The 24,775-nt window shown below is 46.5% G+C and overlaps 1 protein-coding gene and 1 long non-coding RNA gene across 3 annotated transcripts in view; one reads left to right on the plus strand and one right to left on the minus strand.

Annotated features, from left to right (window-relative positions):
* MBD5 (methyl-CpG binding domain protein 5) overlaps nt 1-24,775 on the plus strand; it is a 108,341-nt gene that overhangs the window by 72,691 nt on the left and 10,875 nt on the right. For both annotated transcript variants that reach the window (XM_051810152.1, XM_051810151.1), the window contains exons 6-11: nt 3,603-4,301; nt 7,469-7,571; nt 7,933-8,113; nt 10,206-12,356; nt 21,491-22,483; nt 23,790-24,025. In XM_051810152.1, the coding sequence (XP_051666112.1) occupies nt 4,189-4,301; nt 7,469-7,571; nt 7,933-8,113; nt 10,206-12,356; nt 21,491-22,483; nt 23,790-24,025 (3,777 nt within the window). In that variant the 5' untranslated portion in view covers nt 3,603-4,188. The remainder of the gene's footprint in view (nt 1-3,602; nt 4,302-7,468; nt 7,572-7,932; nt 8,114-10,205; nt 12,357-21,490; nt 22,484-23,789; nt 24,026-24,775) is intronic.
* Nucleotides 1-24,775, minus strand: part of LOC127481214 (uncharacterized) — a 228,311-nt gene that overhangs the window by 26,285 nt on the left and 177,251 nt on the right. The window lies entirely within an intron of this gene.

Genomic DNA, 24,775 nt, shown 5'->3' on the forward strand with positions numbered 1-24,775 from the left:
TCCTGGGATTCCATGGTGATTCCATATTTTTGCAATATCAGACTGTCAAAATTCGTCTCAATAAGTCCATTTATTAATAAAATAAATATCAGTCATGTCATATGGGGATAGATCAGAATCCAGACAATTAGTATCTACTTTAATTTTTATATTTTAACACCAAGTTTTCTCTTTCCCTGCTTGACTGAAGGAGTTGTTAAAACAAACACTAACGGCTGAGCGTGCAGAGAGGCCCTAAAATGCAGCATTTCAAAAAAAAAAAAGAAAAAAAAAAGTGAGAGAGCCACATTAAAAATTGAAAACATACCTTTCAGCATATGAAAATTAGGGGAGAAATTTTCCGTGGGGGGAAGGGGTCCAGGGGGAAGAATTCAGTGTAGTTTTGCATAGTTCTCCAGTGAAATATTTCGAAGGATATTGTAATGGAACCGGATTGCAAAACAAATCTAAAAGGCATGTCCTGGCTCACGGGGAGAAGGAGTAATTGGGTTAGATGTGGAAAGTTGTGTTTGCTCGTGGTGAGATAACATGAGTTGTCTGGAGCTGTGAGGAGGTTGTGGAGGAGAGGGATTTATTGCCTAGGCTGATGGGAGTCAGGCCTTTGGGTGGGATCCAGTGTCCAGAATACCTTGGATTTGCTCCAGCTCCTTTCTGTCCCAATCCAAGGTGTGGAACACTTCAGATGGAGTGTTCGGATGGGGAAGGGGCAAACAATGCATCAAGAAATGGGATTTTTCTGCAGTCATGGAATTCACAGGATCACAGAATCCCAGGATCACTGAGGTTGGAAAAGCCCTCCAAGATCAGAGTCCCCCCTGTACCCAATACCCCCTTGTCCCCCAGCCCAGAGCACTGAGTGCCACAGCCAGGCCTTCCTGGGACACCTCCAGGGCTGGGCACTCCAAACCTCCCTGGGCAACCCCTGCCAAGGCCTGACCACCCTTTCCATGAGGAAATTCCTCCTGATGTCCAACCTGAGCCTCCCCTGGCACAGCCTGAGGCCGTTCCCTCTCCTCCTGTGGGGTTGTAACTCTCTGGACCAGTAAGAAATATAAAGGTTTAAGTAGTCTGGTGTTATGGAGTTAAATGAAATAACACACAGGAACTTTCTGTGGGGATTAGGGATGGATTTCTGTACCAGAACATGGATGGGCACCTCTTCCCTGTGCCATTGCAGTGGTTACTGTAAGGACTGGGGGCTTTAATGCCTGCACTTTGTGGAAATCCACATGGAATTTGCTCCTTAGCCATTAATACCCGAAACATTTAAGAGCTGAGAACAAATAAATGTTATAAATTCTGCTTTAACAATTCTTACTTTCCACAGAATCCCAGAAGGGTTTGGGTTGAAAGGACCTTCTGGATCATCCCATTCCAACTCCCTGACGCCTTCCACTAGCTCAGGTTTCTCCAAGCTGGCCTTGGACACTTCCAGGGATCCAGGGGCATCCACAGCTTCTCTGGGCAACCTGTGCCAGGGCCTCCCCACCCTCCCAGCCAGGAATTTCTCCCTAATCTCTCATCTAAACCTGCCCTCTTTCATAAAAACATTTAAATACTTTCCACAGAAGAAGCAATTAAGGACTTTTTTTTTACTCCTTTTTGTGCTGTTTCACACCCTGAAGAAGGTTTGATGTGATCAGTTGTGGTGGAGGTGGAGTGAGATGTTAACTGAGACAGGACACTTCAGACCCAGCAGAAATGCAAGGTTTCTTCCAAGTATTTCTTGCAAAAAAAAAAAAAGCAGTTGTTGGATATTATTTGCTCATAATGGATCCAGGGAAGCTGCCCTGAACAGCAATGTGAGCCACACAAGGCTGGGCTGAGATGAGCAGCTTTCCCTTCACCCTGTGCTCCCAGGATTTTAAATATGTATTTCCTGGTGTTGTCACGTCACAGCAGGTTAACTCTCATTCAGAGTAACAGGAAAATTATTCCCCTATTTTAGCCTTCCACAGGACCTGCAGGAAATTCAGCAGGAAGGTAAATTCTGCCTTGGGTTGGATGGAACATCATCTACTCCCTCCTTAAACAGGATAAAGCCAATCCAACACCAGGATTCCTGAACTGTTGCCAAGAGCTTCCAAATCCTATTCCTGTGTCCCAGAGTGAGGATTGTTTTGACAAGGTGTCCCTGTGACATTCCCTGGGAGCTTTGCTGGGCAGGAGCTCCTCAGTCTCCTGGTCTCTTCCCCAGTCTTGTCCAGCCAAGGATTACATCCTGTTGGAGTGCTCCAGAGTCTTGGAAAGTGGAAGCAGATCCCTGCAGAGCAGCACCAGGCTATTCCAGAAGGCTTCATCCCACAGCAAATCTGAAATCCCAGAATCTTTAAGGTTGGAAAAGGCCTCCAGGGCCAACCTTTGTCCAAATCCCCCCCGTGCTCTTCAGATCTCAGCCCTTCAGTCCAGGGGCTCTGCCCAACCTGCTCCTCTCTGCTCCTCATCCTTGGAAATACTCCAAGGATTTTTCTTTCCCCCGGAGCGTTTGGAGCTTTCCATTTGTAAGTGGCACATCCGAAGAGAATGTTCTGTGTTAGGGGACTTGAGGGAACACTCCCAGGACTGTGGTTATGCCTCTCCAGTCTTCCTTTAGGAAGGAGCTGTTATTCCTGTTAAATGTAGATTTAATGTGGTGCTCTTGCAGAAATGTGGGATCCTGAGTCTCCATGTTCCATTCCTAGCTCAAAACCCCCCCCCTTTTTTTATTAAAATCAGTCAGGTCTGTAAGGTTTACTGTGTTTTAACATGTTGGCATAACAGGAGTGTCAGGAATGAGGCAGAATTGACAGGGGATCCCAAATAAAACCTGTTAATGTTGTTACTCCAACAGTCATCGGTGCCTTTTGTGTTTGAATTTTAGGATTACTCTTTATTCTGATGGATTTACTGTTTCAACCCCACACTCCCACGTTTGTCTCACCTTAACAAACCACCCAAACTCGAGAGCTCAGTCTCACCTGGTCACCTTGGAAAGCTGTTCTGGGGAAATAACAGAATTTTGGGGGAATAACATCATTGTGAACTTCTGTCATGAAGAGTTAAATCATGGAGGGGGGGAGGAATTATTCCTGAAGACATTCAGATTGTTTCCCAGGTATTCAGAGATCAGTGCCTTGATGCTGAATTTTCCCCTTTTCACGACACAATTTTTGGAAAGATGATTATTTAAATTTAATCCGAATGCAGCGGTTTTCCATTTTTATGGATATCGCCGAGCCCGGAAGCAGCTTCCTCCACATTAAATTCATTCAGGTTTATAAACAATTTTTAAAGGGCATTAATTTAGTCATCTGCTGATGGTTCTGAACAGAAGAATACGTGAAAATATTCAGTGAAAAGATGCATCCCTTAGTTCACCCAAACTGTACATTAACTGTGCAATAGCAGCTTCACTCTCGTTGCTTTTAAGATGTAGTTGCATCCACGTATAAATAGAATTTTCTGGCAGGTTTATATTTACTCAAAGCCTTGTTTTAATGGTTCCACTGACATTGAAAATCTTGGGTTTGAGCTCTTTAAATGGCTGCAGCTGTAAACACCTCCCTGGGCTGAAAAACTCGGGGGAAAACGCCTCACGTCTGTCCTGCATCCTTGTTTTTCAGGCTGTTTTATTGGAGCCAAGGAGTCATGAAAGAAAGCCAAGAAGACAACTTGGACAGCGAGCAGAAGATAAAAAGCAAACAGAAAGAATGTGGCATACAAAGGGTGTAATACCTGGAGGTGTCGGAGCTGACTCATATTTATAAAAAAAAAATGAGACGAGCTTTCACCAAGTACAAGTTCTCTTAAGCCAGTCCTCGAGCTGGGAGCCATGCTGGGGAACTAGGAATCCTCCTTTTCCCCCCCTCCTCCTTTCTGACAGGGAACGGAAGGATTGGCGAATTATGATTTGCCCAAGTCGGAAGCACTAATTTTTTTTCCTCTCTAGAGTTCGTCCTTATGAATAGATAAGGAGTTTAAACCTTGCATATTTAATGTGGACTGTGGTGGGAAAGTGACTCGTTGAACCAAAATGGCCCCTGGGAAGGACTTGGTTTCAAACTGAGCTCGGAGCCTCCCGATGCACTTTGTCCGATTCGGGATCAGCCGTGCTGCAGGGCCTGCTCTGGGAGGCCAGGATGACATGTAGGAGAAGGAGATCCCCCTCCTGTTGATATCTCTGGAGAACTCACGAGCAGAAACGGGAAAATGAATGGTGGGAAGGAGTGTGACGGAGGGGACACGGACGGAGGGCCACCAGCAGTGCAAGTTCCCGTGGGGTGGCAGCGGCGGGTGGACCAAAGTGGAGTTCTCTACATCAGGTAAGGTCACCCCAGGGGCTCCTGCTTTCATTGCTCTGGGGGTTCTGTCACTCAATTAATTCACTCTGCCAGTTGGGGCAGGAAATGAGGGACTCGGCTCCTTCCTCGCGCTCAAAAACGTCACGGGAAACTTCTTGGTTTCCGGGTGGATTTTTGAAGCTGAAGGAGGGCAGGGTGAGATGGGATATTGGGATATTGGGAAGGAATTCTTGGCTGGGAGAATGGGGAGGCCCTGGCCCAGGTTGCCCAGAGAAGCTGTGGCTGCCCCTGGATCCCTGGAAGTGTCCAAGGCCAGGTTGGAGCAACCTGGAATAGTGGGAGGTGTCCCTGCCCATGGCAGGGGGTGGAATGAGATGATCTTTAGGTCCCTTCCATCCCAAATTATTCCAGGATTCTGTGATTCTTTTGAAAGGGAATTTAGGTTATGTAACTACTTAATACCTGTAGAACTTTTGTGGCTACTCAGTAACTCCAAAAAACATCACTTTTGTTATGCCCATGAAAGTTCTCTGTTCACTATCACTGCTGTTCTCCAGCAAGATTTACTCCTATGGATTCCTCACATCTCTCCTCTAGGAAAAGAAACAGGAACATAAGCCTAAATCCGAAGTTTTAGGTACTTTATTTGTTTATTTTCATAGCTTATTGGTTTTTTGGTGTTTTTTTTTTTTTTGCTTCACCCCGGAACGGTCACGAAGAAATGCGTTGAAATTGGTATTAAATCAATGTGTTCAGACAAACAGACAGTAAATTAAATGTTATTGGAAAAAAAAGATCAAAGTCAGCTTTAACAAAATTTGGAGAGGGCAGGTTTACCTCACACAGGTCCAGCCTGTTATTTGCTTAATCTCATTCCACTATTCTGTCATTAAAATAACTGGTCCCTCACAACATTTTATGTATTACCAGGACAAAACCCTTTAATGAGTCAAAGCCTGCTCCAATTTTACACTAAACTACCATAAAAGATCAGATGCATTCCGGGATTTCTTGTTGATGTTCCCAATTAGCAGAATCCAACCAAATCCGTGTCAGTGATACCCATGGCAGGAGAGAAATCGCCTTCCCTTGCACTTCTCATTACAGCTCTAATTTACTGGGCCTCTGCCTGAGTTAAAAATCAATGAGAAAGGAAAAGTTCTGGATTGGTTGAGGGGTTTTTTTCCCCAATAATCTTTATATCCAGGCACCAGGACATGGAATGCTTTGGTATTTTTACGTGATCCCACCTGCTTCTGAACTTGGTTTTCTACAGCTCTGAGAAGTTTCATACACTTCCTACAGCCTTGGGAGTGACTGTGTTATTTCTGCCCTCTTGCCATGTATTTTTTTGTTCTTTAATTCAGTGGTTAAAGGGTAGAAGTCAAATAGTCCCATCTCCTGCTTGACATGGAGCATCCACAGGGCTCAGCCAGGGCAGCTGGATCTCCAAGGATTGAATCCTGCTCTACCCTGAAGTGTGCACAGCATTTATGGAGACAAGGAAAGGTCAAGCAATATTGACTCCACAGCTATCCTAGGGAAAATTAGTGGATATATTAAGATCTGACATGATTTAACCAGGGTAGATGATCCCAGCTGAATACAGACCCTGTGTTTGTGCTCCCCTGTAAAGCACACAGGCTTTGCTGGCAGCTGGCAGCACTTGCTTTGGATTAAATCAAGATTAAATCCATTAATTAACTAGTTTTTATTACCTGGTAAAAGCACTGAGTTGATTCTCAGGGCTTTGCTTGGTAAAACTGTGCTGCTGCCTTAAAGTAGGGCCTAAACCATCCCTGGAAGTGTCCAAGGCCAGGTTGGACAGGGCTTGGAGCAACCTGGGCTAGTGGAAGGTGTCCCTGCCCATGGCAGGGGGTGGAATGAGATGATCTTAAGGTCCCTTCCAACCCAAAGCATTCTGTGATTCCATGGATTCTTACAAAGGAAGCGTGAGGAGATCTGTGCGCACAAAAGAGATTTTGCAGTTCTAGCTCTGCCCAGGAACAGGAAAAAAAATGGGCCTTTTTAGAATTTGGTGGGTTCTTGTGGACAAATAACCCTGGCTGTATGTGCAGGAGGGATGGTGGATCCCACATCCCACAGATTCACTGGACTGACCTTCCCTCACATGAGCACAGTGTGGGTTTTTTTCCAGGCTCCAGGATCTCCTCAATCCTGAACTGGTCACGTGTGTCCAGGCAAACTGCACAAAGGGGTTATTTAAGATTGATTTATTCCAGAAATATTCCAGAAAAAGGAGCATTTTTTTTTGTTTACCCAGTCCCAACTCCAGAGCATATTTAACATGAATTTTTAAGCATCCCAGAAAGTGTCTGTGGAGATCTTTGGTGCAGATGGGATGGTCAAGAGCAAATCCCATGGGAAGCTGTTCCATCGTCAAGTGTGGAGCTGAGCATAGTTCAGGACAGGCTGGCAAAGTCCAAAGGGATCATGGTTTAACCAGTCTAGAGCTGGAATTAAAATAAATTGAAATCAAGAGTAGTTTTCCCCCTCCTCCCCAAGGATTGCAGACAGGGAAGGTTTGACTTCCTGACCTGTCACTTCAGCCCTATTTTTAGTTTGCTCTTTCATCTTCCTCACCCTCAAAACTGTCACTGTTACACAGATTCAGCCTGAGCACTTCTCCCAAAAATAACTATTCCAGGGCAAGTCTGGCAAATAAATCCCTGATTTAAAGTGTCAGCAGAGCTGGAAATGTCACTTGCAGATGTTGCTTTAGATGTCACTTGGTTCTAGTGACGAGAGGAGACGTTTCCACCTTGGGTTTTAAGCGCCAAAGTTCGCCACAGTTTGTTTGGAATTTGTTTTCCTGATCCAAGCTATTCCACTTGGGTTGTTTTCGTTAAAAATGGGGCTATTTACAACTCCTGGCTCCTGGGTGGGCTGTTCCTCACTTCTACTGAGAGGGTCCAAGTCTTAACTGGATGAAACCAAACTTTGTGCAACTAAGAGACCTGGATGCAGCAGTTTTATTTCCTTTAAAATATGTTTGAGAGGGGGTTTTTTTGGTGATTTTTAATAAGTCTCGTTGCAATTCTTGACAAAAAGCAAGAAATAATATGAAAAAATAGTAAATATCATCTCTCCTTGTGAGTTTTTAGACTGGCAGGTGCAAGTCATGACCTGTCAAATAGCTTTTATTGATCATTTCTGTTCCTTTACAGTCCCAGTGGGTCTTTATTATCCTGCTTGGAGCAGGTGAAGACTTACTTGCTGACTGATGGAACGTGCAAGTGTGGCCTAGAATGTCCTCTTGTTCTTCCCAAGGTAAAGCAAAGCAGCATTTTGGGTCTTTACTGGAATATTTATGATGCCAGCTGATGTGCTGTGCCATGGCTTGACCTCTGTTCACATCATACATGTGTATATCAAATAAGTAGAGTGCACCCAAAGTTATACCCTAAAATCCAAAAGTTAATCTCTCCTCTGCCTCCTCCCCTCTTGGAAAGGATCTGACTTGTTTATTATAAATATATTTATCATTTCCAAACTTCCTGTCAATGTAGGAGCAGTCAAAGAGCTCTGAGGAACAGAGGAAAATTCCTGTATATTCTGTATAAAATTGAGGCGTGTTTGGTGAGTTTTCTGCCCATAATCATTGCTTAAACACTGGAATTTTCACTCCCAGGTGTTTAATTTCGATCCTGGAGCTGCTGTGAAGCAGAGAACTGCTGAAGATGTCAAAGCAGATGAAGATGTCACCAAACTATGCATCCACAAGAGGAAGATCATTGCTGTGGCTACACTGCACAAAAGCATGGAAGCACCTCATCCTTCCCTGGTTCTCACCAGTCCTGGGGGTGGAACAAGTGAGTAAAACTTAAATCCTGCAGAATCACTTAATAATCTTAATTTTGTATGTGTAATTACTATGCAAAACCGCCCCCGAAAGTCTGATGTGTCTGTGAGTGCAAAAATAAACAGATTTAAGGAATAAATGGAGTGATCAGAGATGTGGGAAGATAGAAAATGAGTTTAATCAGGTCATTCCCAGCCTAAGAGCATGATTTTCTTGGGAAAGGTATCAGATTGTTCTAGAACAAAGAAAATACATTAACTCTCATCTTTGGGAACTGTGGCAGTATGTCTGATATTCTGTCACATGGGAAATTAGAGGAGCAGAATAAAGTGATTATGAAGGGATTAGGACATGGCTAAATGGGAAATTGTGTTGTAAAGGAGAAGATACAGCAAAGGAGATCTCCACTGTAATTTCTCAAGGATTATTTTTAGGCACCAACCTGGATTAGCATTTTAATTATCCATGTCAACATAAAAAAAAAAAAGAAAAGAGGTAATTTGTTGGTGGCTGGGAGTTGACAGGTGTTACCAAAACAAGAGAAGGTCAAAAGCACGTTGTAAAACTGGGGGGATCACTGAGATCTGGGGCGAAAGAAAAGGTGTAACAACAAATCCTGATGATTCTGAGGTTGTTCACCTGGAAAAAACAACTTTTAGCTGTAAATTATTGAGAAATAAGACCCAGATATTGAGAAGTAAGACCCATAAGATCAGATGGCAGGATGGTGCTGACCAGTGTGAAGTTTAACCCACGCTGTTCATAGGACCGATTTTCACATTGAAATTTAGGATTTCAAACCTCTGTTTAAATTTCTTTGCAATGTCATTTCATTTTTAACTAGCAGTGCAATTTCCCAAGGTGCTACACATTTTCCTCCTTAATTTTTTGATGAGTAGTACTTAAATTACATTCTTGTTTGCAAAAAATTAGCAGGATGAAGGAGGTGAAACCAGGTGAGTATTCAAGACATGAGTGACATTCAGGTGCTTTTCCCCTCTGTTGGTCAGAATTTTGTACCCTAGGCAAAGAAGAAGATTTCCCAATAAATGGCCTTTGTAAGCAAAATATCTTTTCATTTTCACACCCTTGCATGTGACCATTTGCTTAGTTCCAGCATTCAAGGTGAGGCCTCTCATACTCATTTTATTTTGCAGTTCAGCCTTGAGTTTTGTCCCCTAAATTGACACTTTGGTTGTATTTTGGGACAGGTAAAATGTTTGTTTCTGCGGTGATGTGGCTGGTCGTGCAAATAGGATGAAGGCAGGAATGTCAGTCTGCCCAGGCTGAAGGAGAGATGGGAAGGGGATTCTTGAGAGCAGGAGAATTTCCAGGCACCTCTGAGTTCCTCTGAACGTGGAATTTGCAGCTCCCAACTGGAGTTTGCACATTGGGGGGGCTCCGTGCCAAGCGCTCCGAGCTGAATTGCAAATTCCCAGAGCAGCACAACTGGCAGAAAGTCCCCCAGACTTTGGAGCTGCTTGTGATGATATTCTGAAAGTAAAACATTGGGGGGAAAAAAAAAATCTTTTGAAATAAAGATGGGAAGTGGCCTCGTGCTTGTAGGAAGGCCTGGGCTCAAAAGTGGGAATTTTTCTGTCGTAGAGGGGTTCCTGTGTCAGCATGTGCAAATATCCCCAAGGCTTTTATCCTGAAAACAACCCCCTAAAGTATCCAGAATCCCTCATCAGGGGCAGCGTTTGGGACAGCACCTGGAAGTGAGTCTCAGTCCTGGCTGGGCTTTGTTCCTCCTGTCCTCAATAGATGGTGCCAGAGGCTCCTTTTCCCTGCGACAGCAGCTCCCTGCTCCTGCCAGAGAGCTGCTGCTGGAAATCCGGGAGTGGGATGCTGGAGGTGATGCTTAGAAAAGACAGAAAGGCAGGAGAAAGATTTCCAGTTGTCCATATTTATGTGGGATTTAAATTAAGATCTGTACAGGGCCCAGCAGCTCCTCAATGTCTGGTGTTTCATTCCTGTGGAAGCCCAAGTTTAGCCAAAGGCTTCCTTGCTTTTAGGAATATTTTCACACCCTGAGGTTCTGCACTGAAAAACCTGTGATGCTGCGTTTCCAAACAGTGACTGTTGTGTGTTTGTAACCCCAGGTGCAACTCCAGTAGTTCCCACTCGAGCAGCAACTCCGAGATCCGCGAGGAATAAACCGCATGAAGGAATTACAAATTCCGTGCTGCCGGAATGTAAGACTCCTTTCAAGCTGATGATTGGGGCATCCAATGCCATGGGGAGGCTGTACGTGCAAGAGATGGCCGGGAGCCAGCAGCCAGAGCTCCATCCTGTGTATCCCAGGCAGAGGTTGGGGAGCAGTGAGCTGGGACAGAAGTCTCCGTACCGGGGCAGCCACGGCGGGATGCCCAGCCCGGCTTCCTCGGGGTCGCAGATCTACGGCGACGGCTCCATCTCTCCCAGGACTGACCCACTGGGGAGCCCGGATGTTTTCACCAGGAACAATCCCGGTTTCCACGGAGCTCCCAACTCCAGCCCCATCCACGTGAGCAGGACGCCGCTGTCGCCGCCGTCGGTGATGCTGCACGGCTCCCCCATCCAGTCATCCTGCGCCATGGCCGGCAGGACTAACATACCTCTGTCCCCCACCCTGACCACCAAGAGCCCCGTCATGAAAAAGCCCCTGTGTAGCTTTCCCGCGGGGATGGAGATCCCGCGGGCCATGTTCCACCACAAGCCCCCCCCGCAGGGCCCTCCCCCGCCCCCGCCCCCCCCTCCGCCGCCGTCGTGCGCCCTGCAGAAAAAGCCATTGCCATCCGAGAAGGATCCCCTCGGCATCCTGGACCCCATCCCCAGCAAGCCGGCGAGCCAGAACCCCGTGATCGTGCCCCCGTCCCCGTTCCACGCGAGCGCCCACTCTCAGGTACCCGTGATGAATGTAAGCATGCCCCCCGCCGTCGTGCCCCTGCCCAGCAACCTGCCCCTGCCCACCGTCAAACCCGCCCACGCCAACCACGCGCCCCACGGCCAGAGGGTCCAGCACTCCGCCTCCACCTCCCTGTCCCCGTCGCCCGTGACCTCCCCGGTGCACATGATGGGCCCCGGGATGGGGAGGATCGAGGCCTCTCCCCAAAGGTCGCGCTCTTCCTCCACGTCGTCGGATCACGGGAATTTCCTGCTGCCCCCGGTCGGGCCGCAGTCGGCCTGCGGCGGCATCAAGGTCCCCCCCAGGTCCCCGAGGTCGACCATAGGCTCGCCGAGGCCGTCCATGCCATCCAGCCCTTCCACCAAGCACGATGGACTCGGCCAGTACAAGGACATCCCCAACCCGTTAATCGCTGGAATGAGCAATGTACTGAATCCTCCCAACAATGCAGTTTTTCCCGCTGCATCGGCTGGAAGCGGTTCCTTGAAGAGTCAGCCCGGTTTGCTGGGAATGCCTTTAAACCAGATCTTGAACCAGCACAACGCTGCCTCTTTCCCAGCCAGCAGTTTACTGTCAGCAGCAGCCAAAGCACAGCTAGCAAATCAAAACAAACTCGCTGGTACCAACAACAGCAGCAGTAGCAACTCTGGACCTGTTGCCGGCGGCGGCAACTCCGAAGGACACAGCACTTTAAATTCCATGTTCCCTCCTGCTGCCAACGTGCTCCTCCCCACCACGGAAGGGCAGAGCGGCCGAGCAGCACTGAGAGACAAACTGATGTCTCAGCAAAAGGATCCTCTGAGGAAAAGGAAGCAGCCCCCCACCACGGTGCTGAGCCTGCTGAGACAGTCCCAGTTGGACAGTTCTGGGGTTTCCAAAGCCGGATCCGATTTGATAAGAAAGCAGAGTCAAAGCTCCTTCCCCATCAGCTCCATGTCGCAGCTCCTGCAGTCCATGAGCTGCCAGAGCTCCCACGTGAGCAGCAATAGTTCCACGGGCTGTGGGAGCTCCGGCTCTGCCCTGCCCTGCTCCGGGAACCAGATGCATTTCCCGGAGCCTGCCCTGAGCTCGGGCGGCCTCCAGGCCCCGCTGGCGCCGGGGCTGCCCCTGCGAGGGGAGGGGCTGCACTGCCACGGCCCCAACCCTGCCTTCGGGCACGGGGCCAGCCCGGGCAGCACCAACCACCTGGCAGGGCTCATCAGCCAGATGCAGGCCGGCGGGAGCTGCGGGATGCTCCCGCAGTCGGGAATGGCTTTGGGAAACTCCTTGCACCAGAACCCACCTCAGGCGCGACTCCAGGCACCCTCGGCCCCGGTGATCCCCAACAGCATCGGCAGCAGCTGTAACCAGAGCAGCCCTGAAGCAGGTACGTGGCCTCCTGGGGGGATTCTCCTGGGCTTGAGCTCTTGGAAATATGGGATGGCTGGTTTTAAAGGGTTCCTTCCCCGTGTCTGTGTTTTAAACTCGAGTTTAGCCGTGTCAGAAGTTGGTGCTCACACCCAGGTACTGAGGTAAGAAGAGAGAAGACTCACAGCGGCTTTCCAGTGTCTGCAGGGAAGCCACAGAGGGAATCTTCTTCGGGAACTGTAGTGGCAGGACACAGGGAATGGCTTCCCACTGCCAGAAGGCAGAGTTAGATGGGATATTGGGAAGGAATTCCTGGCTGGGAGGGTGAGGAGGCCCTGGCACAGGTTGCCCAGATGAGCTGTGGCTGCTCCATCCCTGGAAGTGTCCAAGGCCAGGTTGGATGGGGCTTGGAGCATCCTGGGATAGTGGAAGGTGTTCTACCCCTGTCCCTGAGCTCTAAGGTCCCTTCCAACCCAAACCCTTCTGGGGCTTTAATCCAAACCAGTGGTAAACAAGAATATATCTCCCTTGTCCTGGACAAAATCATCCTTCCTGTGCCAACTCCTGCTCCTCTGAACTTCCACACACACTGCATAAATAAAATCCATGCACTTTTGAACATTCCTACACCTCTTTTGTCACTTCCCCAAATAAACTGGTGGGTTTTTTCCAGCATGCCCTGCTAGTCCAGCCCCAGGTTGGAGTATGTGGGTGATACACGTGTTCCTCACTGCTGCCCTTAAAGAGTTGTCAGAGGTACGAGGAGTCCCAAAATTTACAAAACAGCCCTTTCCAGGGCCAGCACAAGGAAATGCTGAGTCTGGGTTTGCCTTAATCATGATGATTTTACTAAGGTGGTAATGCAGTGGTTGGATAAACTGGATATTCACTTGGAGGAGTGGAGAGAGACATTTCCTGGTTTGTTCACCGGTGAAGACCCGGAGAGGAAACGGGTTTACTGCTGTTCTTGTCTCTGAGCTGTTCAAACATAGAAGGGGAACAGCTCAAAAATGGGACTTTGATTGACCTGTTTCTGTTTGAGCAAAGCATGGAAAGGTGGCACCTGTGTGAGTGAAAACCCAGCTCACACCAAAGTGACCTTAAGGTGCAACTGGCCTCTCAATAACCCAAGAACCTGATCTGAATTTCCTGAGCTTCCTCCTTTAAAATGCAGAGTGGAATGCTATAAAAGCTGAATCACAGACAAATAATTGTCTAATGTTATGCTACTTATGGTTTCTGATGAATTCTAAGGGTTCCTCTCCATTCCTGGGATAAAAAGGCCTGGTTTTCCCTGGGCTGAGGGGGTGGGGTGTTGCAATCAGGCAGCTCTCAGTCCTCGTGGGGCTCTTTTGCCTTGTCATGGTGACACAGAGGAGATTTCCCGAGGCATTTTCCCTCTGGAGACTTTGTCCTGCCTCCTGCACGGAGCAAAGGTCTGGCTTTGCACCAGGAGTTTGCTTCCCTGTGCTTGTATTCCCTGGGATCCTCAGGAAAGCTGGATAAGGCAAATGCACCCGAACAAATCCGAGTCAATCCCCACAAGAAAAGGTTTCAACACCAACACCCCCTTTGGTTCTCATCCGTGTAGGAGCAGCAAGAGGTTAAAACCCCACCTGGGAGCTCCTGCTCTGCTGTGGAATTCCCAATCCCCTGGGAATGGCTGCTGGAATTACAGCAACATATCTATAAAACCTTCAGTGGCTTTATCTAAATGATAAGTAGCAGTTCCATGTAGGCAGAAAGTTGGGAATATGTTTCATTGCTCGCTGCCCAAGAGGTTGTTCCTTTAGTTTCCATGCCTAAAAAACACACACAACCTGCATTTCATTATTTTATGGAATATTCTTGAAGAAGAGACCCCTTTTCTTCTCTGAGATGGAGCCTCACGTTGTGTTATCCTTGTGTTAGTCCCTGAAATTACACATAAACCTTCCCCCAGCCTCCTGCCTGAGTCCCCACAGGGCTCAGGTATGGGATTTACATCTCATCCACAGGCTGTGGAATTCCAGATGGGGGCATTCTGTTGTGTTTTCATGTTCTTTCCATCAACAACGTGGGAAATGTTGAGTATTTTGTGTTAATAACAACTTGTGTTAAAAATAAAAGTGAGTCTCCAGTCAGCACTCAGCTCTGGGACAAAGCTGGGAAGAGGAATGTTGGGAATTATCCTGTCCTGGGGTGTTAGTTTTGGTGCTGGAGCTGGTGAAAGCCCATTAAATTCAGTTTTCCAGAGCTGAGTCAGATGTTTTCAGGAAACTCCTGTTCATATTTCAGCTTGTGGCTTTTTTTTTTTTCTTCCCCTTTGTTTTGAAGTCTTTTAATTGCTAAATCTGTGTCTGTGCCAACACTCAGAACAGCTCCTGCTCCAAAATAGTTCCTGGGAGAAAAAATACTGTGAATCCCCACAATTAGCCGAGCTTTTAATTCTATTTTAACCACATGGACCAAGCTTTGTTATTCTGGCTCTTGTTTTCTCCTTCCAGAGATAATATCTGCAGTTCCCAGGTAATTTTCAGTGGGAGTGTGATGGGATTTTCTCTTTATTAGGATGGGGCTGTGTCACTGGGTGATGGATTTTATTGTAGGTTGGTTTGTTTAGGTTTTTCTTGCTGATAGGGAAGTTAAGGGAACCACAATAACCACAGCAAATAATAATAAAGATGATAAGTTGTCTCGAAGATCAGAAACATGAGAAGTTTATTGGGGCAGATTGGGCAATTAAAGGCTTTATCCTTTTCCCTGGAACTGGTGAAATGTGCAGAATAGAAATAGTAAAATAGAATTCAACAGGGAGGAGCTTCTGTCCCTCTCCAGAGGGGTTTATTTTAATGCAGCCAGGATAATTGGGAATGGAACAAGGCCTTGGAAAACCAGAAGTGGTTTAGGAGACTTGGATTTAATCCACTCAATGCAAAGGGTCAGCTCAGTTGGGTTAAAAACCAGAACAAAACAAAACAAACTCCACAAAACACATTTAAAAAAAAATAAATAAAAAGAGAAGCCGAGTGAATTCCTGGCAACATAAAAAAATGGGAATTCTCAGTAGAACTGGGGATGCTCCTGGCAGGATTGTATCCCAAAATCCCCTGGAAATGCTTTGGATGGAAAGGGATGATGATGCTGTCACATCCATAAATTATAAAGTGTTGGATGAATTAAAGGTTAAATGTACTGGTGGATTAAGTGGAAAATCAACTGAATTTAGGCCCTTGCTTCCCTGAAAACGGTCTTTTCTGTGCATCAAAGGTGGAATATTTTCAAATATATCACGTTAAGTGGTGTATTTGAACACGTGAGTCTATGGATTTGCTTCCCAAAATTCCTCCAGATCTCCTGGAATTACAAAATCAGTGGAACTTCCTGACTCCCGAGTTCAGAAGAGCATCTGGCACCTCTGGGGGACTCGTTGTGCCTAGAAAAATTCCTTATTAAACTGGACTAACCCCTGGACAGGATGCCAAACAGCTCCTCTCTTAATTACAAAACAAGTTGAAATGTCCTGTTGATTTTGGGATTACAGAAACTTCCAGAGGGACTTTTCCCTGCTTGGGAGCCATGACAAGGGATCTCTGGTGTTTGAATCTGCACCTTATTTTCCTCTGTTATTATTTTTGGGGAGAGAAAAGTGATCATTTTTCTCTTCAAATAAGAACTGTAAAGAACAGGGAAAATGTTCTCAGCTTTTTTAGATGCACTTTGTGGTTTTCTTGAGTTGTTTTATCTCTCAAAATTTGAATTTCCCCGTAACTCACGGCCTTTGATTGAACCAGACCCTTCCCTGGTTGGTGCTTTAACTGCCATACAGTTTTTTAGGAATTTACAGGGATAAAAGTTAAAGGATTTGTGAAAAACAGTAATAAAATAGCACAGAAAGATGAGCCTTATTGTGGAGAAAAGCTGAATTAATTAACTGGGATTTCCTGTACATATTTAGCTCTCACCATCCCAAAATATCCTTAAGTGGAACCAGTGGGCAAATCCAGCTCTTTCCAGGGGGAGGAGTGGGGATTATTGGAAGAAATAATGCTTTTTATGGAATTTTTGCCTTCCCAATGTTTTGCAGCCACAGCTGAGCACAGCACAACAGTTTTCCCAAAATCATGTTAAAAAACCAGCAGTGAGGGTAAAATTCAGAATTCAGAGGAGAAGAGCCAAGGGTGACAATCAGTCAGGTGTTAAATATTTTTAAAAAGCCCAATTTTAAGGATTTCTATTGTCCTAAAAACAGTCTGGGGGTTTTTTGCCCTCCCCAGAAAATTTTGGGGCCAGCATTCCAGTTGTTTTGTTGTAAGTGTAAAAACCCTGTGATGACTGTAGACACAGTAACATGGATATCATGGACAGGGAGGTAAATATTTCCCAGCAGAGCACATTCCACGAGGATGGGGAGTTGCACAGGAGGGAATTTCAGGTTTTTAACTGCTCCTGCTGGAGGATGTTTTATTTATTAGTCCATTTTTTGCAGTTCTCCTGTGCAGGATCTCGATAAGGACTGACAGCACTTGGTGCTTAAATGCTGAATTATGGCTCCTTGGGAATTGGAATTGGAATTGGAATTAGCCTCTGTAATCAAGGGGATGCCAGATAAACATCTGAAATGTTTTCCATTCCAGACAGAAAAGGGAGAATATAATGGTTAAAGTGCATAGCTCCTGGTTCCCAATGTACAGGGAAGGGCTGGAATAGCTAAAGCAGGAATATGTCTGGGATTTTGAGTGCCTGTGAGGTGTGTTTTCCATCAGTGGTGACACTGGGAAAGGGAAGGCTCTGAAAATCCCTAATTTAACAATATTACCCTGCTGCAAACTCCGTGTTTGTGTCTCTGAAGTTGTTCCTAATTCCTGTTCCATGTGGTGCTGCAGCAGCTCCTGGAGCAGGGACAGGTGGCCCTGGTGGGTGGAGGAGTCACAAACCATGGGAGCTGTGGGAATAATTGAGTGATCCTTTTGTGCTTTCACACCTCCCTGATCCCGGGGTCAGACCTACAGGGAAACTCTCCCCACTCCCATGGATCTTTTGGGAAGGGCTGTGCCGATTTCTCCTGTGTGAGCTGTGGGATTTAACCTCAGGAGAGGGTGGGAGCAAGTTCCAGGACCAAGGAGTTAAATGTGAGCTCTGACAAGGGTTTCCCAGACTTGGAATGTTCTGAATTAAACAAGCAGCAAAGAAAATGCCCAGTGTAAAACAAAGGGGGCTGTGGTTTTATTGGATATGGAGAGAGACCGTTTACAAGGGATGGAGGGACAGGACACAGGGAGTGGTTAGATGGGATATTGGGAAGGAATCCTGGCTGGGAGGGTGGGGAGGCCCTGGCCCAGGTTGCCCAGAGAATCTGTGGCTGTCCCTGGATCCCTGGAAGTGTCCAAGGCCAGGTTGGAGCAAGTGGAAGGTGTCCCTGCCCATGGCAGGGCGTGGGACTGGATGGGATTTAAAGTCTCTTCCCATCCAAACCATCCTGGGATTCTCTGATTCTATGAAAAGTAAGAATTGAGAAAGTGGAATCCATAACATTTCTTTGTCCTCAACCCTAGAAACGTTTCAGGTGTTAATGGCTAATGAACAAGTGCTGCACTTTTACTTCTAAGTCCCTCACACACCTATTTTAGGGGTTATTTTTATTCCACAAATTCCAGCAATGTGTTCTTGGCTACTGAAATACTAAAATACATGATGGGGAGTTTCTCACAGAGAAATTAATTGTATAATATTGTTTACATTATTGTTTTCTCGTTGGCATGCTTTAACTGCAGTCTTTTAGGAAAATATATATGTAGTTATAATCAGGAAATCATGGAATGGTTGGGGTTGGGAAGGACCTTGAAGACCACCTGGTTCCACTGCTGCCATGGGCAGGGACACCTTCCATGACTCCTGTAGGACCCAAACCAAGGCAGACTATGGATTGTATCCCACCATTCCAACAGCACAGGTGTGTTCCTGCCTTTTCATGGAAGGACAGTGCTGAGAAGTTAATGATAAATATCTACCACTCTGATTCCTTTATTTTAAGTGAACGAGGAGAGTGAATCTTCTGGAACACGTAACACCCCTTATTTCATTGTCTCTGCTGAAGAAAACCTGTCAAGGAATAGTTTGAGAAATGCACACAGATAAAATGCACACAGGAAAATGATCCTGCTGTCAAAAGAGAACACAACAACAAATGCTCTTAAATACAATAAGTAATGATGTTAAAAATATAGATCTTATTCAATTTCCATTTATTTCCTTTGGCCCTCTTAGGGAACAACAGAGCTGCTTTTCCTGCATTCTGGATGTTTCTCCTTTTGTTATTTTTCCCAGCACAGCTGGCAGGAGCACCTTTGGCAGAGCTCTGTGTCTGCAGGAGCTGCGAGCCAGGCTCTGTCCTGGGCTTTTATGGCTTTTGCTCTCACTCCTCCATCCTTTTTCCCATTCCACCTTTACCCTTCAGACCCTCTGGTCATTGTTTCCAGGGCTCCCAATGCCATGGTTTTGTGGGCCTTGGAATCCCAGTGGTGATTTCCTTTTGGTGTTCAACTCCTGTCTGTGTTTCTCATCCAAACCCTGCTAATTGTCCTCTTGTAGCCTGGATATGGTGACAATGAACCACTTCAGGGTGGGGTTTTGGGGGTGTTGGGGTTTTGTGTGAGTTGGTGCCCTGCCAAAACTCTTCCTTTTCTTCCAGCTGTTGTCCTTCTCCAGGCTCTAGGGAAAGGCAGGTGGTCACAGCTGTGATCCTGTTCTCCTTAGGGAGTTCCACTAAATACAACATGTGGGTCTGGAAATCCCTTTGAATAAAGTTCAGACCCAAAGCACATCCAGAGTAATTCCCATGCTTTGGTGCTCCTGTTTTTGTGCTCTTTCAGGGAACTCTACATATCTCAGAGTCAGGGAATTGTTGGGGTTGGAAAAGACCTTTAGGATCATCAAGTCCATCATCCACCTGCTGATCCTGGGCATCCTTTCCTTCTCCTTGCACCTCCAAAGCCAGGATCTCAGAGAGTTCCTGTGGAGCTGGGGGAGGACAGTTCCCATGGGATCCCAGAGGGAAGGACTGTCTGTCACATAATGGGCCCTGTACTTCTTCTATAAGGGGGAAAATGCAACTCAGATTTTATCTCCTGGCCTGGGGCCAGACATGGAGAAGCTCTGGCAGCTTCTGTATTCCAGTGGGAATGGCTGTGCCTGCACATCTTCATCTGGAACACTGACTTGTCGGAGGTGGTACTTGGGAAGAGATCCAGAACTCATATTTTGGCAGTTCAGTCATGAAGCTGTCCCAGAATGTAGCTGTAAATATTGTCTTTGCTGCTACCCAATTTGGGACTTTTCTCCCCCAATTCCTGCTGTGCCTTCCTATCAAATATCCCTCCAGGGGGATGTTTGTCTGTGTTTTATTTCCTGCTGAAGTCTGGCTGCTCATCACCTCTTCCACTCCCAAACTTCTCCAGCCTGGATTGAAATAAGGACACATTTTGTTCCTCCTACTCAGGATCCATCAGGATTTTTTTTTTTACCTCAGTAGCAATTAATTAGTTGTTTAATTAATCTGGAGAAAGGGCAGGTGTTGAAGATGCTCTGGTGGAGTCTCCAGGAGTGGTGGGTGATGGGTCAGAGAACAGAGCCCTGTTTGCCAAAAAAACAGCAGCAATTTTCCAACTCTTGAGATGTGCTTCCCAGCAAACACTTTTCCATGTGCTCCTTCACCTGAATGGAAAACAGCATCATGAATAAATTACAAACATCCATCTCCCATCCCTGGGGAGGTACAGCTGATTCTTCCATTAAAACTAGGGATGACTTTGGGAATGGTATCTCTTAAATCCGTAGGTCGGTCTTTGGGACTTCTCCTGCTTTTTAAAAATGAATAAACAGATGAATAAATAGAATTAAAGTCTTTTCTCAGTGATTCCACAGTGACCCATCACTCCTCCTGCCCAATCTGAGGCCTTGAACATGAATCCATGAGTGGAAATCCAGTGGGATGTGTATTTTGGGGTTTTCCTTCCTTGTTCCAGACTGAGTTCAGTGCAGTGCCCCGTGCTCTGTGTTAATTTTGGACCTTTTTTTGAGTTGTCAGAATGTCACAGTGCTTGAAAAGTGGCGGTTTAAGTTGCAAAGGATGTAAAGAGTTGGTTCAGCTCTTACCAGCTGAGTGTGTGGTTGAATATCCCTTTTCAAATGGTATTTGTGGAGAAAAATTATAATTGATTATTTGGGACCTTCTGATCTCTGGTATTTGCAGGGCATTTGAGGATGGAAAGTTATTTCACTGCATGAAACCATCGTTAAATCCATTTATAATGACACAGTTTTAGATATAAATCTAATACTCCAGTGTTCTCCAGTGAACTGCAGTAAATAAAGTAGAAGGACATATTTCAAGGCAATTCCCTTTGCTTTAATTCTCCCAGGTGCTTTTTGGGCCAGTTCAAGACTCTGCCTTAAGGAAAAAAATAACAGTATTTTATGCTTCAGCTTTGCTGAAGGGATGTAAAGATACCCAGATAAACTTTATTACTCTTTCTTTGTAACTTTTTCATAGTAAATTTACCCAGTTGCTCTTTCTTTTCATGCCAAGTGATGGGTTTGATTTTACCACCCCAATCCACATTTTTTTCTGTATAAATCACTGGGGGCTGTGAATGCCAACACAGCTGGATCAAAATGTATTTTACTCATTAGATTCACCATGTGTTTTAATTCAGGAGTCCAAAATAACGCTTTGAATAATAATTTAAAATCCGGAAGCCCGTGAATAAAATAGAAATGGAAATAGATTGTGTTCTCACACTCTCGCCCCCAGCATCATCCATGATCCTTCTCCCAAGTGGTTAATCCCAAACTGGGATTAACTGGGACCATAACTGGTCCACAACTGGCTCTGTTATGTTCTGGTTGCCTTGGGGTTTTTGCTGATGGATGAAATCCTGTTCTGTCCCCATCGAAGAACGTCAGGGGACACACAAGTTCAGTAATTCCCGATGGGTGTCTGCAGTAGCTGGTGGCAGATCCATCCATATTGTAAAAGGACTCAAGTCTGGATGCTCCAAACATCCTTTTTCCCGTGTGTGGGTGTCAGACACGGCTAGTTTGGGTTATTGCATGACTGGGATGTGTCTCCAACAGGCAGAACCCCGTTAACAGCTGGATTTGTTTGCGTTCCAGGCGGTTCGGGGCCGTCATCGTCCATCGCCATCGCCGGCACCAGCCAACCTGCCATCACCAAGACAACCTCCGTGCTGCAGGACGGTGTCATTGTCACCACGGCAGCCGGGACCCCCCTCCAGCAGGGCCAGCTGCCCGTGGGCACCGACTTCCCCTTCTCCGGCCCCGAGGCGCCGCTGCCCTTCCCGCAGAACAGCGCCGGGAGCGGCAGCCTGCCTCCCGCCCTGCACCCCAACCTCCTCAGCTCCCTGCCTCTCTCCTTGCCCGTCAATCAGCAGCAGCTCCTAAACCAGAACCTATTAAATATCCTGCAGCCTTCAGCGGGAGAAGGCAAGTCCGAGGTCAACCTCAACCCTTTAGGTTTTCTCAACCCGAATGTAAACGCCGCTTTAGCTTTTCTCTCCGGCGACGTGGACGGGCAGGTTCTGCAGCCCGTGCACTTCCAGCTCCTGGCAGCCCTGCTCCAGAACCAAGCCCAAGCTGCTGCCATGCTCCCCGTGCCATCCTTCAATGTGACCATCTCAGATTTGCTGCAGCAGCAGAACCCCCCCGTGCCCTCGGTCGCGCAGCCGCCGGCCCCCCCCGAGCCCCTGCCCGACGGCTCCAGGGTGGAGACCCTCCTGTCCAACCCCCTTCCCAGCTTTCCAGGCGCCGACGCGGCTTCCAACCCCCTGCTCCTGCCCGCCGGCTCGGGGCCCTCGGCGCTCATGGCCCTGAACCCCCAGCTGGTGGGGGGTGTCCTGAACTCCACCGGCCACCCGGAGGTTTCCATTGCCACCTCCTCCCAGGCCACCACCACCACCACCACCACGTCCTCGTCGGTGGCAGCTCTGTCTGTCTCGGCGCTGGGCGGTGGCACGGCCGTGGTGTCCATGGCAGAAACCTTGCTGAACATATCTAATAGTGCTGGGAGTGCTCCTGGGCCAGCCAAACTCAACAGTAACTCTGTGGTGCCACAGCTCCTTAACCCTCTCCTGGGGACGGGCCTGCTTGGTAAGTCCAGTTTTCTTCCCAGCTATAAAAGGAAACTTAAAAAAATAGAGAAAGGAATCAAATGAAGAGGGGAGGGGAGGGGGAGCTTTGGATTTTCGTTTCTCTTTGCAAAAACTCCGCTTTGCCACCCTTTTTTTTTTTATGTGTGTGTGACAGCTTGTTTGTGGAGAATAACTCTTCTGGCAGGAGATTTAAAGCAAATTCTGCTTGGATTCCTCAATGTTTAATACTGATTTGGAAAATTATTAATTCTGCCACCTAGACCTTCTGTAAACACCGGAAAATTGTGTCAGCACTTGTTTCATTGCTCAAGGAGCAGCAGCTCAGGAGCCTCCCTGGGTGCAGAGTGTGGCAGCACAGGGTTAGTGGGAGTAGCTGTGCAGGACCAACACCTACATCTCAAAAAAAAAGTGATTAAAAACCTCTTAAATACAAGATTTCTTTATCCTGGGTGATGATTTTTTGATTATTTTTACCAAAAATATGTAATAGAGTTAGTGCTTCTCTGTTTGGTCTGTGTATCTCATTAAATGTGAGGAATTAAATAGTGGCAAAGAGCTGATAAAGTATTTTAACTTAAATATTTAACTTAATACCTCATACTGCCCTACTAATGGCTGCAGTGGACTCGACCCTACGTCACATTTTCCATGTAAAATACAACTAACCAGTGATTCTGCAAATGGAAATTTTAAGGAAAACCAGAGCTTTTAATTAAAAAAAAAAAAAGAAACCAAGTAAAAAATGGATATATTTTAAGCTTTACTGTTTCATGTTTATTTTACTAGAACTAGAATTTCCACATTGAGATTTTCATATAATACAAACTATTACTACAATTTTTACTCTAGAATGTACAAAAATAATTGTTTGGTGTTCCATGTCTGGGGCAAAAAAGCCTTTTCTCATTCACAGCTGGCTCGTGTCATAATTATTAAAAAACCAGTTTTGTTGGGGTTTTGAATTATTTTCACTTTTCTCTGTCTCTGCTCCTCCTCCCTCCCCCCACCCCAGTGCTGTTTGAAGGAGATTCCAAGACATGGGCTGTCACAGAGGCTCCTTCTGCCAAACTTGCCTGTTCCCAGAGCCTTGTCAGGGCCCTTCAGGCAGATCCAGGTGGATGTGACAGAAGAAAGGAGGAACAAAGAGCAGGAGAGACATCCCTTGAGGACCTCTGGGAGGCTGGAGGGGAGCAGGGTTGTTTCACAGAGGCATTTTCAGCAGTCAGTTAAAATTGGAGTCAAGGAAATCCCTGCTGAAGGCTGGGAACGGTCGTGACTCGTGTTTGCCTGTGTTTGGGTTGCAGGTGACATGTCATCCCTGAACACTACTCTGAACAACCATCAGCTGAGTCATCTCCAGTCGCTCCTGAACAACAATCAGATGTTTCCTCCCAATCAGCAGCAGCAGCAGCAGCAGCAGCAGCAGCAGCAGCACCTTCTCCAGGGCTACCAGAACGTGCAGGGCTTTCAGGGCCAGCCCCAAATCCCTGGCCCAGCCAACAACCCAAACCCCATGGCCTGTCTGTTCCAGAATTTCCAGGTAGGAAGCAAGAGGGAAGCAATATTCCAACAAATGTGCAGCTCTCAGGAGGCAAAATTGCATCCCCCAGGCTCTGGGTTTCTTTGCTGATTAAGGCACTATGATCCATATAAATTATATATATACACTGTCTACATTTTACTCTTTCACTCTGAGTTTTGCAAATCAGTGACATTTTTATGGAAATTTTATACCTTTCTCTGCAGGGATTGGGTCCAGTTTCCTTGGAAGGAGTTATGCTGCATGTATGGAAAAAAATATGCTATTTATGTGCTGACAATACTATGAATTTTTAGCAAAACTCTTTTCCATTGTGCAGAAAGGATCATAAATTCCCATTCAGCCCATTCTGATAATGCAGCAGTGAGAAATAAATGCTGGAACCACTTCACAATAATTAGAAGCTTAATGAGTTATTGTAGGTGACTGTGTGTGCCAGTCCTCTTGTATTCCCACTGCAACTGCATGGAAGAGCTGCTGGATTCTGCAGCCTGAAGAAAACAGGGATTAGAGTGAATGTACAGTGACAAAGTGTGCAAAAATGATCCTTTCCTGCTCTCACCTGAATAGCCAGTTTTTCACAGTGCAGGTTGAACATCCAACCAACACACTGACATGGCAAAAGGAGGGAATAAACCCGGAGGGAAATACGGATTTATTGTTACTCGGGGTTGCTGTGGTTGCTGCAGAATTCCAGATGTGAGGATGGGACATGGAGATAGAGCCAGGCAGTGCTTTTACCCTGTAAGG

The sequence above is a fragment of the Manacus candei genome, unplaced genomic scaffold, assembly GCF_025592945.1.
Source record: "Manacus candei isolate 608988 ecotype Guabito, Panama unplaced genomic scaffold, ASM2559294v1 h1tg000077l, whole genome shotgun sequence".
Taxonomy (NCBI): Eukaryota; Metazoa; Chordata; class Aves; order Passeriformes; family Pipridae; genus Manacus; species Manacus candei.